Source organism: Myotis brandtii, unplaced genomic scaffold, assembly GCF_000412655.1.
Source record: "Myotis brandtii unplaced genomic scaffold, ASM41265v1 scaffold266, whole genome shotgun sequence".
NCBI classification, from domain to species: Eukaryota; Metazoa; Chordata; class Mammalia; order Chiroptera; family Vespertilionidae; genus Myotis; species Myotis brandtii.
Genome location: NW_005360124.1, coordinates 8,640,640 through 8,654,713, shown reverse-complemented (window position 1 = coordinate 8,654,713; position 14,074 = coordinate 8,640,640). Strand labels below are relative to the sequence as shown.

Below are 14,074 nucleotides of genomic sequence, written 5' to 3'. Positions count from 1 at the left end.
ACTGACGTTTCTATCTTTCCCTCCCTCTCTCTGAAATCAATAATATATGTATATTACATAATATATATATTTAAAAGAAGGTGACAGAACCCACCAATAAATCCTGAAGGCTAAGGGCTCAAACAATGTATATATGACTTTTAAGTAGTATATTAACCTCTTAACACACAAAAAGAAAATTATATTTACCTTGATAATACCATTATTCTCCCTTTATTTTAAAGAAAAAGGATTAAAAAAGAGAATAACACTGGCAGTTTTCCTTATAATCTGGATGGAAGGGATCACGTCATACTTATTACTTTTTAAAAAATGTATATTTTTAAGGGAGAAGGATAGAGAGATAGAAACATCAACGATGAAAGAGAATCATCAATAATGAGAGAATCAACCACTGAGCCATGCCAGCAGGGCCATACTCATCATTTGATTTTCAGTACTTTCCATCAGAAGGCAGTAAGTTTTCTGCATATGTGAAATTATATTTCTATTCTTTTTTAACCTCATGATATTCATAAAAGTTATGCTTACTCTTTTCCCAGTATGTATATGCACTGGGAGGACGTTTCCATAGGAGAGGCAAAAGCTTTCCCTCAAATCTATACTAATAAAAGGGTAATATGCTAATTAGACCAGGTCAACCGGCCATCTTCAGGATGTCCGACTTCCTTCTGGACAAAGCCATGATGGTGGGGGCTGAGGCAGAGGCAGTGGGATCGGGCCTAAACTGGTGGTCAGACATCTCCCAAAGGGTCCCTGATTGGAGAGGGTGCAGGCTGGGCTGAGGGAACCCCCTCCCCCCATGCACGAATTTCCATGCACTGGGCCACTAGTGTTTCATAATAGAAAAAACAGGACTGTTGTCTCCATGAAGTGGAAGGTGGGAAAGATGAGGTAATGATTACCATCAAGTTAATAATCAGAGCTCTGAAATTATGAATGCTGTGAGACTGACCTAGTGTAAACATACAACTTGAGGGCTCCAACTACTTATGAGGAATTAGCTAGGACTGGAGGAACTGCACCATCAAGTAGGATGCAGTCTAAAGGGAAATGCAGAGGTTTTAAATTGAATACAGCATAATTATAACTTTTGTGACTATTTGGTACCATGAAGTTACCAAATATAGGATAGTCATAGCTACTAGATTAATGCATAAGATCCTAATAAATACTGAGGAACTTACCTAGATTTATCCAAATTCCACCTGGCTTGAGTATTTTCCATATTGTGTCAATATAATCAATTACATTGTGAGCTGTGTCTATGAAGAAACAGGTAGCAATACAGTCCCAGGCATCTATTCAAGGAAAATCAAATTACTACATTTGTAATGTTATTTTTAAATTTTTTTGTTATTTTAACTTTTAATTAATTCCATAAATGTACCAGGTACCTCTTACAGAATATTAATATTTCATTTAACTGCAGGGATATAGAAGCTAAACTCTTCCAATCAATTACTAATGTTGTGAGGCCACAACATTAGTAACAAAGAAACAGAATTTCCGGAGGATGAGGCCCAGAAATCAGGATTTTAAAAAGATTCCCAGGTGATTCTAATGTGCAGCCAAGGTTGAGAACCACTGCTATATATCTTTACCAAATGATATGTTTTGTCTATAATTTATTTAACTGCTTTCATTTAAAATCATTGAAGATGAAATAATAGTCATTTGAATTCTAAATTGATTTCTTTCAACCAATGTTAATTACCAATTCTGAAAGGTTTCAGAAAGCCTGTATGCATACACTTTTTAAGTTCTGCTCTTAGAAAGACCTTCCCTGACAACTATATAAAACAGCAGGCCCTCCCCAGACCCTCATCATCCTCTTTCCTGCCATAGTTTCCTTCCTCATAATATTAATTTGTTATTGCCTCTCTCTCCCTTTAAGAATATATAAGTTCCCATGTACAGGGACTTTGTTTTGCTCACTGCTCTCTTTCCAGTGCCTAGAACATACCTGCCACTTAGCAAGTTCAACAGATATTTGTTAAATGAATGACTTGCTGACCCCTCAGCATTTCATTCTTCTTTCTTTCACTGCCAACTCCCCTCCTCTCTCCCCTCCTCACCTATCCCTTTCTCTAATGGCTAGCACAAATTTCTTCCAAACTTCATAGCCTGATTGTAAAGGTCCTGCACAGTCTGGAACCAACCTTCTTCTCTACCCATATTTCCATTAATCTCCAAATAGACCTCCCTTTCCCTCCCAGCAGGCTGTTTACCATCCTCAATTACCTTATTCATTCGTATCTATGTACTTCTACCCCCTGGAATGCCATTCCTCCTTATCCTTCAAGTCACAGCCCCTCCACAGAGAACTCCCTTCTCACCCTAACCTACTTCCATTACTCATTTGAACTTTGTTTACATGTTGGCTTCTATTAATAGACCCAATAGATTATAAATTTTTTAATTGTGGGATCTTATACTTTTTTATATTTCCCATCATTGCCTTATACATGCATGACCTTCAAATTATTTTAAATTGTCAATGAAGTATACTTTATATTCTGCCATCAAAATGGATGACCAGAACTTTAGCTTAGTATAAAATTAGATCATTAAATTTAGAATAATGGATAGACCTTTAAAATGCTTGCTTTAAACTTACTGCATTCTGAGTATATCTCCTGAAAATCTCCTGCTGTCATAGAAAAATTAGAACCAGGAGGAAGACTGTGGGGGTCAACATCAGGGAAAAAGATGGGTCGAATCTGATCAGCTGACCTCCGGTTATTGCTAAACTGATGGATCCAGGGATAAAGCTTATATTTATTAATTTCAGAACATCTGCAAAATATGAACATACAATTCAGTGTAAACTAAATATTTTACCAAGAAAATCTACTTTAAACACTAAAGTATATTGTTTGATTAAAAGTTTACTTATTTAATTACTACTTAAAAAGTATTACTACTATACCCCATCCAATTATCTGGAAATGCACATACACATGCAGATGAGTAACCAATCATGAATGAAGACAGAAAAAAATTAAATTCTGAGATATGAATGTGTTGTTCATTCCAAGTTTTACAAATATATTTCCAAACTTCAAAATCAAGTAAAAACCAGTCCAAGTGTTTTTTTAATGTTATGGGTTTTGTTTGGTACCTATTTATTTTGTACAACCTTCTTCCTTTTACCTTCTTATTATCCCCCAACTCATACTGCCACCAAAATGACTATTTATTTAAACAGGCAGCTATTTATTTTTTTCTCTAACACACCTCTTCTGGCTTTAAAAATAACAACTCTTTTCCACTGCTTACTAAGAGGCCACAGAAGTTCTGAAAGATCTTTCCAACTCAGTCACGTGAGCTTACTTGGCCATTTAATAAGAAACTTAAGGACAAAAGATATGGTCACTATACTGCACTCTTACTATACTGAAGAAACAAAAGGGTGAAGAAGTTTAAGGAACAATGAGAAAATACCCCTTCCTGGATCATACTTAGTCCTGAAATTCACACAGAAATAATTTCATTTTCATGGAATGCCAAGTCACTTTCTAAAGTCACTAACCCATCTTGATCAAACGTCTGTTAACTAGACAACTGATTAAAGTGACAATTGTATAACCAATTTAATATAAGAAATATTTATGATATATATCATAATTAAACACTATGTACTTATCTTCAAATTCAGAATTGTTCAAAAATAGGTAAGTCAATCTGATTCTGAGATATTACTATTTCTAACAAAAAGTAAATTAAATACCTGTTGAGTACAAAGTTGGAAGAAAAGAGCATAAAAAAACTCCATTCATTTCCTTGACAAGCATAACCTAGCATAGCTATTTCCCAGGCCAGTCTTCCTAGTCCAGCACCAGGTACCAGAATATTTACTTTAGAAGGATCCCTGAAATGAAATAAGGCAATTATGTCCAACCCCTTAAAGAAAAGAAAAAGAAAAAAAAGACAAAGATCCATATTAACAACTAAAATATTTGATATGAAGACCCCCATATCCCTAGTAGCTGTCACCTGAACAACTATTAAAATTATCCCAAAGGGATCCCAATACATACAAAGAGGTGAACAAAATTATTTTATCATGAGACAGTAAACAAAACATAATTTCATTTCTAAATTCTGTAATACAATGGTTTATGTAATTAAATAGATTAAGTATAACTTTTAATATGTCAGGTATATCTTTTTTATTTTTTATTATTAATGTGTTTTTTTGCCCATTCTCAACCGAGGATAATTTTTCCATTAATTTTTAGAGAGTGGAAGAGAGGGAGAATGAGAAACATCTATTTGAGACACATTGATTGGCTGCCTCCCACACGCATCCCAGGCCAGGAATGGAACCTTGAAGGTGGGGGGGGGGGGTAGTTTTATGGGGAAAATGGGGAGCTACCTTCTAATTGAGCATATATAATAGCAAATAATATCACACCAAACCAGAAGAACACAACCACACTGCTCTCCACTTATTTGCATCACTCTACCACAAATATCCTTTGTTATAAAATCCACCATTCCACTTTCAAACTGCTAAAAATTTGCCTTAGCAAAGCAAGAACCTTTCTCAGGACTCCTGGCAAGTAAATGTAACCTTAAGGAAACTAAAATGGTATTCTTACTGAAAACCAAAGAAAAATGTGTATAATCAGCTATCATGGCAGTTAAAAGTGAACTTATCTTTTGTCTGTATTCACCAAACTTAGTATATACTAGTAAATCAAATCCAATTTCCAAATCTAGCCCCATGTATTTCTTTTTATATTTAAACTACATGATCCTTAGTTTGGTGTGGTCCAAACAGTAGCAGGGCTAATAGTAGCCCCATATGATAACCTTTGCATTTCCCACTTTGAAATAAAAAACAAACAGAACTAAAGAACTTTTGAAAATTCAGTCTACAAATACAATAGTGTGGGAATTTGCCCAGGGGCATTCAGTCTTAAATATTTACACATGGAACATGTATTTGTATAAAAACCTTAACAAAGTTTAATTTGTTTCACTGTTGAATTTTACATATATGATATGGCATAAACCAAAATTTGTTAAAAATGACTTTTGACAAATAAGATTATGATTAGTAAGACATCCTTTAATCCTTGATATAGACAAACTAATTCCAAGGTGTTACGTAACAATTTTCACTAAAATAAAATAGAATGCTTTCTTCTCATTCTAGATTATACATGTGTACATGTGCGTGAACACTTAAATTTGTTTTTGTTTTATGCTTTTTAAAAATTGATTTCAGAGAGAGGGAGAGGGAGAGATAGAAACATCAATGAGAAACACTGACGGGCTGCCTCCTGCAAGCCCCCTACTGGGGATCGAGCCTCTAACTTGGATATATGCCCTGACTGTCAATGGACCTATGATCTCCTGGTTCATGGGTCAACACTGAACCACTGAGCAACACTGGCCAGGCACCACTTAAATTTTTAATGAGGGCATCTCCTCAATCCTACTTACATTGGTTACCTAACAAAAATACACAAAATTTTATTAGAATGTGAAAAGCTCCTAGATGTAGAACTCTGTGCTAAGCTTTATATAAAGGACCTTCCACCATGGAACCCCACCCTGGCCTCTCCTCCCATTTTCCACTCCCTACCACCCACACAAACCCTTACTCTCCACACTTATTTTCTTTTTAGTTCCCATCTGCCCAATCAAAACATCCTGGGTGGCTGTTTTCAGATAAGAATTTTTTTAAAAACCAAAGTAATGAAAGTAAAAGGATTTGGAAGTAAACTGAGTACTTAAATCTTTATAAAAATAATCACTAATAATTTCTGAATGGCTAATGATCTGCATAAAACATCACCATGCAGAACACAGATGAGTCTCAATGGCATTCTGGGTGAAAAAGCCAATTTCAAAAGGTGACAAATATATTGTATGACTCCATTTAATATGATATTCTCAAGAAGACAAACTATGTGACTGATAAGCAGTTACCACAGGTTAAAGGTGGGGAGATTTGTCACTATAAAGGGAAACATGAGGGGTTTTCTTAATTGATTTTTTTTTTTTAGCGAGAGAGGAAGGGAGAAAGATAAACATCGATGAGAAAAACATCATGAAATATCATTGATCAGCTGCCTCCTGCATGCTCCTCAATGAGAATCGAGCCCACAATTCGGGCATGTGCCCCGACCGGGAATTAAACCAGTGACATCTTGGTTCATGGGTTGACCTTCAACCACTGAGCTACACTAGCTGGGCAACATGAGAATTTTTTTGAAGGGTAATAATGGAACTGTTTTGTACCCTGTTGGTAGTGGTAGTTAACCAGATCTACAAGTGCTAAATTTCATAGCACCAAGAAAAGTACTTTTTACTGTGTTAATTAAAAATAGCATGTGGCTCAGTGGTTGGGTGTCATTCCAAGCACCAAAAGGTTGCCCGTTTGATTCCTGGTCAGGGCACATGTCCAAGTTGCAGGTTCATCCCCAGAAGGGAGTGTGCAGGAGGCAGCTAATCAAAGTTTCATTCTTACATCAATGTTTCTCTCTTTCCCTCTCCCTTCCTCTCTCTCTCAAAATCAATTTAAATATCTTAGGGGAAAAAAATGCAGAAATTAGAAACCCTGCTAACCTTAAGGAAAGTTTTTGTTAATAATGATACCAACAATTGTTTTAACTGAAGGAAAGTTAACTATGGCTGCTATTGTGAAATTTGCCCTAACTAATCAGGGCCATAGAACTCTCTACCCCCACCTTGAGGCAGAATGTTGCTGTATAAAACTGCTATTAAAAGGCTGTCAGTAAGCCATGGAATGCAGAATCTAGCAAGGCCCTATCTTAAGCCTTAATAGAGATTATAGATCTACCAATTACTTGTATTATATCAAAAAGGGTTTATTTCTGTAGGCATATAAAAAGGATATACATTAAAACAAATCATTGAAAAATGATTAAGAATCAAGCAATGAATGGGGGAGATGGAGAGAATATCCCCTCATTCTTTGTTCTTAGCTAGATTGTTTTTCATTGGGTGCTTATAATAAAAAGCAAATATGCAAACTGTCCCCTCAGCCAGGAGTTTGACCAGTTCGACCGGGGGCGGGGCCAGCCAGCCAACCCCCCATGGCCCCTCCCCCAGCTGGCCCCGCCTGTGACCACCCCCCCCACCCCCATCGGGATGGGCTGGCCAGACCCCACCCATGCAAGAATTTGTGCACCAGGCCTCTAGTAGTGGGATAACAGTGTATTCCAGACAAGCAAGAATGGAGAAGGGTACATTTGTAAGGACAGAACAGAGCCTTGCGTGTCTGAACAGGCTGTGGATCACATATGCACCACCCTTTGTGCTTCAACTATTGTACCAGCAGTAAATGTTCTTGCGACAGAGTTCCTTTATTGGGCACAGAATGATTTTTGCATTGCAGCTGCTGAATAGCAAATTCTAACACACAAAATACTTCCTCTTGTGTCAGCATGACACATAGCTGACCCCTGGTGGTAGCAGGCACTACCTTCAAGCACCAAAAGGGTTAAGTTCTGTTTGAATCACAGCAATTCACTCATGGTCCTATATAGTAAAATCCACTAATCACGTGTAGCTGGCTAGTGAACACTTAAAATGTGGCTATTTCTGAGATGTGCTGCAAGTATAAAATAATGCCAGATTTCACAGTTAGTTTTAAAAAGGAATGTAAACTGTCTCAATAATCTTGCATACTCATTATAACTTGAAATATTTTTATATAGATTTACTGGGTTATGAAGTATATTATTAACTTCACCTGTTTTTATTTACCTTTATATGTAGCTTCTAGAAATCTTAAAATAACACATGTGGCTTGCATTATATTTCTATTAACCCAGTTGGTCCATACAGCAAAATCATAAAAACCCAATTCTGAGCAAAAAACAGTTGTGAAATGACATCATAAACCATTATATGAACTTTTAAAACATATAGAGCAATACAATGTTTGTATTGTTTAGGACAGTAATTTTCAACTGGTGTGCTGCAAGAATTTTAAAACATACAAAACCTATTTAGGCAGGGACACTGACCTTTTTCCCCCTTAGATTGTCAAATATAAAAATGACAACAGCCAACACATAGCTGTCTGGTGTGAATGAATCAAAATTATATCTTTTTTGTCAGATCAACAAAAAATATGTATTTTGGCGTGCTGCAGAATTTTAGTAATTGTTTATGTGTGTCGTGAGATGAAAGGTTGAAAAATCACTGGTTTAGAGGTATATGAGCATATAGTTAATATAAGAAGGTATGATTAGAGTAACAAATTAATGTTATCTCTGGAGAGAATGTGCTCTATATATTATTTGAGGGCAGTTTCAACTGCATATGTAATGTTTCTTTTAAAAAATACAAAATTTTTTGAAGTTAATATATCAAAATGTCAAGGTTTAACAGAGCTAGGTGTTGAAATATTTTTTATTCAAAGGAGAAAATGAGTTAGAAACCAGATTAATATCTAGCCCCTTCAAAAATATGGTCCCAACTTACCTCTTACTCCCAACAAAAAATTCCACCTAGCAACCAACTTCTCACCAATTGCATAAGACACTTTCTCACCTTAATATTTAGAGCACCTACACACCCATAAAAACTCAGTTTAAATTATCACCTTTATCTATGAAGTCTTTTCTAAATATCCCAGGCAAAGCTTGAACTAATTTCTCGATGCTTTCACTACTTCATTCATACCTCTGTTATAGTTCATATTTCAAGTTCTTCATTTTGCTTCTTTCACTTAATACAGGGGTCAGCAACTATGACCCACAGGCCAGTCATGTCCTTTCATTTATGTATTGTGTATGGCTGCATTCCCAAGACAACAGAGCTGAGTAGTCCCCATACATCACATTGCCTGCAAAGGTTAAAATATTTACTAGCTGGCCCTTTGTTTCATCTTTTGTTATTGTAACATTAAAACTAATGTCCTCGACATAAATAATTTCCACATGCACAAGTATATCTGTAGCAAGCTTCTCCAAATTTGAATCACAGGAGTCAAGATATGCATGTGATTTTTCTTATCAAGTTGCCTCCATAAAATTTTACTTATTCCATCAGCAACATGTTTCCTCACACTGTCAGAAAGTTATGTAACTTCTAAATCTTTGCAGTGAAATCAATGAAAAATGGCATCCTAGTGTGATTTTTACATTTGCATTTTATGAGATTGAGCATCTTGTATTTCTTTCCTGTGAATTGTCTCCTTACACTATTTTTCTATATTAGTCTTGAATTGTTATTACTGTAGATTTGTAAGCACATGAATTCTTTAAAAAAAAAACAACACCTTTATTGTTGGAAGTACCACAGATATTCCCTCCCACCCCCTTGGCCTCTTCCAGCCTGAATTGTATGAGCTTGAAATCTCAGATTTCTATGTCTTTGGACTAAGAGGGCTTTCAGGATGAGATAAATCTATTTTCAGTCTCTATGCTACTCTTATATTTTAGCAGTTAACATTTCCTCCATTTTCTCTTTTAAAATGCTTTCTTTCACCTAAAAGAATCCTTTCATAAATTATACCTTATATTCCTTATTTTAATCTAAGTGGAAAATGTTCCTTTAAAAAAAATTAAAAAAATTTTTTTTATTGATCTCAGAGAGGAAAGGAGAGGGAGAAATAGAAACATCAATGATGAGAAAGAATCACTGATTGGCGGCCTCCTGTACATTCCCCATGGGGGATCTAGCCTGCAACCCAGGCATATGCCCTGAGTGGGAATCGAACCGTGACCTCCTGGTTCATAGGTTCACACTCAACCACTGAGCACACCAGCCAGGCTGGAAAATGTTTCTTTAAAGCTCAGCATATTTTTTCCAAACACCTAACTATATAAAATAAATTCAATTTAGTCAATAGTATGCAGGTATCTTCCTAGAGTGTTAGACATATATTGAAAGGTAAAGACCTATCAGAGTTTCCTTCCACAAACAAAATATCACTTCAAATTCTTCTAAAATAGAATGAGTTAATGAAATCAAGATGCTCTATTTTCAGGATTTTCATCCAGCAGTTTTTAGGATATACAAGAGTATATGAGTCTAAATGGTTGTGATTTGCCATTTCAATTAGGACTCAAATTTAAGAATCTTTCCTCAGCAACTATAAACTTTATAGCACTCAAATTTTAACCGAATAATTACTGAAGAGTTTTGTATTCAGCACATTAAAAATAGCATTTCCTTATATAACAAACAGATCAACCTGTGACTTCAAAGCTGCTTGTGCTTGCAGACCCAGGCATTTAAAAATTCTAAACAGGAATGAATTAGACAAACTGATAAGACAAATGTGTTTCCATAGAAAAAATATTTTAATGATACAAATATTGTTCATTCTATACATATTTAAATAAATTATCTTTTATAAACAGCTGAATTAGAAAGGCCTTTATTGAAATTTCAAAAAGAAGATAACACAATCGAAAGGCTAGCTGACATAAATTTGGGTCGATCCAGCCAAGTGTAAAGATCTTGGAATGCTTGCTGTAACACAAACAGGATCCTGAAAATTTCTCTGAGACCCAAACTTGACCGGCATTTATCTAATCAACCTGGATTTTGAAGGGCTATAATTATGCCTCTTTTCTGGGATTTTGGGTTTACTTTTTATGGAAGAGTTATGACTCTAATATGGATATGGACTTTACTGTGCTTTATTAGCCTGATTTTTTTAAGGGTTTTTGATAGCTCATCTTATCTACTATGAGGAAACCAATTTAAATTAAACATGCAAAACAAATGATACAGGAAGAAGTGTGTAATTTTTTCAATAGTTTGAAGAATAGCAAAAGAGTTTGATAGATATTTTGGCACCCTTCATTTTAAAATTTAGAAATTCCTGTCCACTTTTATAATATTTATTACTTCCAAGAAAGGGAAATGAGTGGCTAGTTAACAGTTATGGAAAAGAGGCTTTCTATCCTTTGAAACCTTTAAAATTTTGAACCCTGTGAAACGTTTTACCTATTCAAAGAATGTTTAACCTACATTTCAGAAACAAAGATATTTTGGATTTTGAGAAATATGTGGCCTTTATGTTTACAGAAGCTATTAAGCTATTGTCTATTATAGTGCAGAGCACTGAATATACACATTGAGAGCACCAACTAGAAACTTTTAAGAATATAATGCCCCTTTGAAGCAACAATGTTTATAAAAGCTCATAAAACTTAAAATATTAAAAAAACTGAGCCCTGCTTGGTGTGGCTCAGTTGGGTGTCATCTTGTGCACCAAATGGTTGCTGGTTTGATTCTAGGTTAGGGCAGCCAACTGATGTTTCATTCTCACATCGATCTTTCTCTCTCTCTCTAAATATCAATAAAAAATTTTTAAAAACTGCAAAGTAAGCAAATGTAAGAAATTAGATAATTCTAATAGTTGTAGAATAAGTCATGTAGGACCATTTTAATAATGACCATTTGTTAAAAATAACAAAATAACCTGTACCATTTATTAAAGTAAACAGAGGTAGCCTTTAGAAACTGTAATTTTTAGCTGTTTATTCCAACTTAAGCCATGAGTCTTTGAAATAAGTCATATGAGGAAGATTTCATATCGTATAAAGAATAATTAGAAGCAGACCTCAGTGTTGCCCAACATTCCATGGGTAAATAGGCAAAGATCCCTCCCAACAAAGAAAAGTTCTAAACCAGGTGGTCTCACTGGTGAATTCTACTAAACATTTAAAAAATAATAAACACCAATTCTTCTCAAACTCTCCCCAAAATACTGAAGGGCAGGGAACACTTCCTAATTCATTCTGTGAGGCCCAGCATTATTCCCATACCAAAGTCAGATAAAGGCATCACAAGAAAAAAAATCACAAAAGAAAAAACCATCAATATCACTTATACATATAGATGTAAAAATACTCAAAAAAATTTAGCAAATAGAATCCAAGAATATATAAAAAGTATTATTCACCATGACCAAATGGGATTTATCTCAGTAATACAAGGGTGTTTCATCATAAGGAAAAGTCAATCAATGTAATATAGCACATTAATAGAAGAAAAAAATCCACAATAATTTCATTTGACAAAGAAAAGGCATTGAAAAAATGCAGCACCTTTCATGACATAAACCCTCAAGACATAGGAATACGGGATAACTCAATATGATCAAGAGCATTTATGAAAACTCACAGCTAACATCACACTCAACGGTGAAAGACTAAAGCTTTCCCTCGATCAAGAACAAAATAAGGAGCCCCCTTCACCTCTATTCAAGAATAGAGGCAAAGGCCATTCTTCTAATGGAAAAGGAAGAAGTTAAAAACTATCTCTATTCACAGATGACATATCCTATATGTAGAAAATCACAAAGAATCCACAAGAAAGCTACTAGAGCTAATAAATAACCAAAATTGCAGGGTTCAGCACAAAAATCAGTTGGGTTTCTGGAATTTACAATAGCATCTAAAAGAACAAAGAACTCAATACTTAGAAATAAATTTAACCAAGGAGGTGAAAGACTGAAAATTATAAAACATTGCTGCAAGATATTAAATAACATCTAAATAATGAAAAGATGTCTTGTATTCATGGATAAAAAGCTTTAACATTGTTAAGCTATTTTACTATCCAAAATAGTCTACATAACCCCTAACAAAATTCCAACAGCTTTTTCCACAGAAATGGAAAAGCTTATTCTAAAAATCATATGGAATTGCAAGGGGCCCCAAGTTTCCAAATCAAACTTGAAAAAGAATAAATTGAAGGACTCATTTCCTGACTTCAAAACTAAAGAAATTAAAATAGTATGGTACTGCCATAAGGGCATATAGACAAATGGAATAGAGAGCCGGGAAATAAACCCTTGCATATACAGTCAATTGATTTTCAACAACAGTGCCAAGACACTTAAATGGGAAAAGGACAGTCTTTTTAACAAAGGGTGCTGGGAAACTGGATAGCCTCATTCATTCATTATTAATCCTTACCCAAGGATATTTTTTTCCACTGATTTTTAGAGAGTGGAAGGGAGGAAGAAAAACATTGATGTGAGAGAGATACATCAATTGGTTGCCTCCTGGACATGCCCCAACTGGGGGCCAGGGATGGAACCTGCAACCCAGGTATATGCCCTTGACCAGGAATCCAACCCAAGACCTTTGGTGCGCAGGCTAACAATCAAACCACTAAGCCACACTGACCAGGGCTAAATAGTCACATTTAAAAGAATGAAGTTAAAAAAATAAACAATAAAAATAAATAAATAAACCTCAACAACAACAAAAGTATGAAGTTAGACCTTACCTTATACCATACACAAAAATTAACTCAAAATGAATCAAAGACCTAAACTTAAGAACTATAACTCTTATGAGAAGATATTTGGGAAAATCTTCATAACATTGGATTTGGCAATGAATTAGATGTGATATGAAAGGCAACAAAAGAAAACAATATATAAACTGGACTTAACAAAATTTTTAAATTTTGCACATCAAGGTACATTATCAAAAAAGTGAAAAAACCTACAGCATGGGAGAAGATATTTACATATAATTTATCTAACAAGGAATTATTACATGTCAAAAAAAGGGTCAAAGACCACTAAATCTCATCTATGATAACTAATCTTCAATCCAGACATACTCCTCCTATCTAATAAAAGAGAAACATGGTAATTAACCGTAACTTCGCTACCCTTCCCATTGGCTAATCAGCGAGATATGCAAATTAACTGCCAACAAAGATGGCGGCTGGCAGCCAGGCAGCTGAAGCGAACAGGAGGCTTGCTTGCTCCAGTGACGGAGGAAGCCAACGTTCCCCGCCTGCCTTGCCCTGCTCTAAGCTACACTCTAAGCAACAAAGTTGCAATTATAGAAGCTAAACAAGCTCCAGATACCTGCTTTCAGCCAGCTTCGGCCTCAGAGCTTAGAGAGGCAGTGATGGCAACAATGTTTCAATTATAGAAGGTAAACAAACCCAGATAAATGCTTTCAGCCAGCCGCAGCCTCAGAGCTGGAGTCGGGCCTCACAGCTGGAGCCGGCTCTCAGCTCCAATGACAGCTATAGAAGGTAAATAAATCCCAGAATAAAAAAAAAAGAAAAAAAGGAGAGGTTGGGAGCTTCAGTCACC

General features: G+C 35.4%; 1 protein-coding gene across 1 annotated transcript in view; it reads right to left on the bottom strand.

The window, feature by feature from the left end:
* Positions 1-14,074, bottom strand: part of CARNMT1 (carnosine N-methyltransferase 1) — a 36,072-nt gene that overhangs the window by 12,321 nt on the left and 9,677 nt on the right. Inside the window, exons 3-5 of the mRNA XM_014541272.1 lie at positions 3,734-3,874; positions 2,621-2,799; positions 1,188-1,301 (exon numbers count right to left, since the gene is read on the bottom strand). Coding sequence (XP_014396758.1) covers positions 1,188-1,301; positions 2,621-2,799; positions 3,734-3,874 — 434 coding nt within the window. The remainder of the gene's footprint in view (positions 1-1,187; positions 1,302-2,620; positions 2,800-3,733; positions 3,875-14,074) is intronic.